Genomic DNA, 4068 nt, shown 5'->3' on the forward strand with positions numbered 1-4068 from the left:
GGGGGGGGGAGTATTATGGTGTTGGGGGAGCTATGGGGTGGGGGTTGTTATGGGATCATTGTGCTGTGGGGCTGGGGGAGTTATGGGGTCAAGGGAGCTATGGGGTGGGGGAGTCTCATGAGGTGGGAGGAGCTGTGGAGTGGGGGAACCTATGGGGTGGGGGCAGCTGTGGCATAGGGGGTATTATGGGGTGGGGGGTGCTATGGGGTCGGAAGAGCTATGGGGTGAGGGGCTGTTATAGGGTGGGGTTATGTTATGAGGGGAGCTATGGGGGGGGGAGAGCTATAAGGCACGGGGTGCTATGGGGTCAGGGGTGCTATGGGGTGGGATTTATTATGAGGGGAGCTATGGGGTGGAGAGAGCTATAAGGTAGGGGGTGCTACGGGGTCAGGGGTGCTATGGGGTTAGAGGAGCTATGGGGTGAGGGGAGCTATGGAATGGGGGTGCTGTGGGGTGGGGGGAGCTGTGCGGTGGGAGGAATCTATGGGTTCAGGGCTGAGGGCAGCTATGGGGTGGAGGATCTTACGGGATGGAACGAGCTGGGGAGTGGGGGCAGCTGTGGGGCGGGGGGTGTTGAGGGCTCGGGAGCGCTATGGGGCTGGAGGAGCCGCGGGGCCAAGGGAGCTGCGGGGTGGGGGAGTCGTGGGATTGGGGGTGCGGGGGGGTTGGAGGAGCTGCGGGGCGGGGGGGGCTGTGGGGCAGAGCTTTGGGATCGAGGAAACCGAGGCCCGGGGGGGGCGGTGCTGCCCGCAGGCGTCCCAGCCATGAGGGCGGCGGTGAGGCTCTGGTTGTCCCTCGCTGCGGTCGCTGCGGTGACGGCGCTGCGGTGCCCCGACGGCGCCTCCGAGTGTCCCCAAAACACCACGTGCTGCGTCGCCGCCGGGGGGGCCTGGGGCTGCTGCCCGATGCCGGAGGTACGGGGACACCGCGGGGCGACGCGGCGGGGATGGGGCTGACGGTGGGGCTGACGCGGTCGGTGCCGCGCAGGCGGTGTGCTGCCGGGATGAGGAGCACTGCTGTCCCCGCGCCACCAGCTGCGATTTGGAGCGCGGACGCTGCGTGTCGCCCGTGGGGGACTTCGCCATGGCCACCAAATTCCCAGCGTGGAAGAGGCCGCGTGGTGCCGCGGCGCGACCTCAGCCCCTCGTCCCTGCAGTGGGTGAGGAGCATCTCTGTCCCCATGTCCCCATCCTTGTGTCCCCATGTCCCAGCACTGGGTATGGCATGTCCCTGTGTCCCCATGTCCCTGTGTCCCCATGTCCTCACATCCCCACGTCCCAGCAGTGGGTGCAGCACATCCCTGTCCTCTTGGCCCCATCTTCACGTCCCCATGTCCCCGTATTCTGACACTGGGTATGGTGCATCCCTGTCCCCATGTCCCCACGTCCCAGCACTGGGTATGGCACGTCTCCGATGTCCCCACATTCCCACATCCCTGGCCCCATGTCCCAGCAGTGGCTATGGCACTTCTGTGTCCCCATTTCCCCAAGCCATGTCCCTGGGCATGGCACATCCTTGTGTCCCCATGTCCTGGCACTGTGTACGGAATGTCCCTGTGTCCCCATGTCCCAGCAGTGCATATGACACATCCCTGTCCTCATGTCCCCATCCCCATGTCCCCATGTTCTGACACTGGGTACGGCACACCCCTGTCCCCCTGTCCCCATGTCCCAGCAGTGGTTATGACACCCCATGTCCTGGCACTGTGTACGGAATGTCCCTGTGTCCCCACGTCCCCATGATGTCCCCACATCCCCTTGTACTCATCCTGTGGCCTGCAGTGCCTCAGTGCCACCACCTCATATTGTCCCTTTGTCCTCATGTCCCAGCACTGACTATGGCACGTCCCCATGTCCCCATGTGCTCACGTTCCCCCATCCCTGTCCCAGCACTGAATGCGACCCATCCCTGTGTCCCCACATCCCAGCGCTGCCTACGACACATCCCTGTCCCCACGTCCCCACATCCCAGCCCTGTCTCTGCCCCATCCCCGTCCCCACGTGCTGATGGTGACGCCGCTCCCGCAGCGCTGCGCCGGCTGACCTGTCCCGACAACAGCTCCGCCTGTCCCGACAGCGCCACGTGCTGCCAGCTGCCATCGGAGCGCTACGGCTGCTGCCCCCTACAGAACGTGAGTGTGTCCCCAAACGTCCCCCGTGGTGGTGGCACTCGGTGCCGTGCTGTCACCACGCTGTCCCCACACAGGCGGTGTGCTGCAGCGATGGGTGGCACTGCTGTCCCCAAGGCACCACGTGTGACCTGCAGCGCTCCATGTGCACCTCGGGGCGGGACGTGGCGCACGGTAAGGGGACGCAGCCACCCCACAGCCACCCCACGGCCACCCCACGGCCCCGGCTGGGGCTGGAGGGGACATCGGTGACTCGTCGCGTTGTCCTCAGTTGGTGACGTGAAGTGTGACGATGAGATGAGCTGCCCTGATGGGAACACGTGCTGCAGGCTGAGCTCCGGGGAGTGGGGCTGCTGCCCCCTGGAACAGGTGATGGGGGGACCTGGGGGGGTCCCAGGGGGGCGGGTGGGACGAGGGCATTGTCACCGTCCTGTGATGGGATGAGGAGTGATGTCCCCGTGTCCTGCATGGGGTGGGGTTGGTGTCCCCAGAACCACAGGGGGACGAGGACAGATGTCCCCGTGATGGGACCAGAGCCATTGTCCCCATGTCCTCCAAGGGACGAAGTTGGGCGTCCCCATGTTGGGACAGGGACCGATTCCCCGTGTTCTTTATGGGATGGGGTTGGGTCTCCCCTGAGCCGTGAGGGGACAAGGACAGATGTCCCCGTGTCCTCCATGGGGTGGGGTTGGTTGTCCCTTGTCCCTAGGTTCCCTGATGGCACAAGGACAGATGTCCTTAAGGTTGTCCCCGAGGTTTGGTGTGCCCCGTGCCATGATGGGACACAGACAGACGTCCCCACAATGAGCCACTGTCCCCATGTCCTGCATGAGGTGGGGTTGAGCGTCCCCCATCCCCGTGCTGGGACACGGACAGATGTCCTCCTGGACCTGGGGGGCTGGGGACAGCATCCCCAATGGAACAGGAGATGTCCCCCTGTCCCCAAGCTGGGACGAGGACAGACGTCCCCCTGTCCTCCACGGGATGGGGTCAGTCGTCCCCTCTACCCCTAAAGGCACAGGGGCAGCCCCACCGCTGTAGGGTCAGTGCTGACACCGCTCTGTCTCCCCCCCAGGCCGTGTGCTGCCCCGACCACATCCACTGCTGCCCCCAGGGCTACACCTGCGACCCCCAGGGGGGGACGTGCCTGCAGGGGGGGGGCCGCCTGCCCTGGCTGAAGAAGAGCCCGGCGCTGCGGGGTCGGGGGGGGGACGTGCGCTGTGACGACAGGACGAGCTGCCCTGATGGGAGCACGTGCTGCAGGCTGAGCGGGGGCACCTGGGGGTGCTGCCCCTTGGAGCAGGTGGGGGGCTGGGGGGGGGCAGGGGGGGGGGCTTTGGGGACGGGAGGGAAGTGGCACCTCCACCCATCACTGCCCCCCCCCTCCCTTTGTGTCCCCATTCCTGGGGGCACACGAGGGTGACAATGGGGGCACAATCTGCAGCAGGGACAGTGGGGTGGCATGGGGTGGTGGCAGTGGGTGGCACCATGTCCCTTCCCCCCCCCCGTGACATGTCCTCCCCCCTTTCCCCCCCAGGCCGTGTGCTGCAAGGACCACCAGCACTGCTGCCCCCAGGGCTACACCTGCGACATCGCCACGCAGAGCTGTGAGAAGCTGTGACCCCCCCGGGGCTGTGAGCCCCCCACCCCAATAAAGGGTTTGTAGGAAAAAAAACCAAACGATTTTGGGGGAGGAAGAGGCGGAGGCAGCGATGTGTCAATGGGATTTTATATATTAATGGTATCTAAAATCCACAGTGGGGTCTGGGGGGGGGGGTTTTCCCCCCCCCCCCCCCCCCCCCCCCCCTATGGCAGCTTGGAGGCACCGCTGGCCCGGGGGGCAGTGCCAGACCCCCCCGTCCTGTGGGGACACAAATGGGTTTGTGTTAAGAATGGGGAATGGGGGGGGTTCCCGGCCCTGTCCCATCCACTGCCCCCCC

General features: G+C 65.6%; 1 protein-coding gene across 1 annotated transcript; it reads left to right on the plus strand.

Annotated features, from left to right (window-relative positions):
- The first annotated feature begins 747 nt into the window (after positions 1-747).
- On the plus strand, positions 748-3803 carry GRN (granulin precursor). Its single transcript, XM_042894774.1, has 7 exons — positions 748-914; positions 988-1159; positions 2028-2131; positions 2206-2302; positions 2400-2497; positions 3204-3431; positions 3666-3803. Exons 1-7 carry the CDS (start codon positions 765-767, stop codon positions 3747-3749), a joined length of 933 nt encoding a protein of 310 aa, XP_042750708.1. The 5' UTR covers positions 748-764; the 3' UTR covers positions 3750-3803.
- Positions 3804-4068: the final 265 nt, after the last annotated feature.

Source organism: Lagopus leucura, unplaced genomic scaffold (genome assembly GCF_019238085.1).
Source record: "Lagopus leucura isolate 7727_CA_CO unplaced genomic scaffold, USGS_WTPT01 34518-0_obj-0_obj, whole genome shotgun sequence".
Lineage (NCBI taxonomy): Eukaryota > Metazoa > Chordata > Aves > Galliformes > Phasianidae > Lagopus > Lagopus leucura.

Excerpts from the sequence above, each read along its gene's own strand:
- GRN (XM_042894774.1), top strand. The coding sequence starts at position 765 with ATGAGGGCGGCGGTGAGGCTCTGGTTGTCCCTCGCTGCGGTCGCTGCG. Across the intron at positions 2,132-2,205 it reads GCTGCTGCCCCCTACAGAAC|GCGGTGTGCTGCAGCGATGG; the intron begins GTGAGTGTGTCC and ends GTCCCCACACAG. Across the intron at positions 3,432-3,665 it reads GGTGCTGCCCCTTGGAGCAG|GCCGTGTGCTGCAAGGACCA; the intron begins GTGGGGGGCTGG and ends TTTCCCCCCCAG.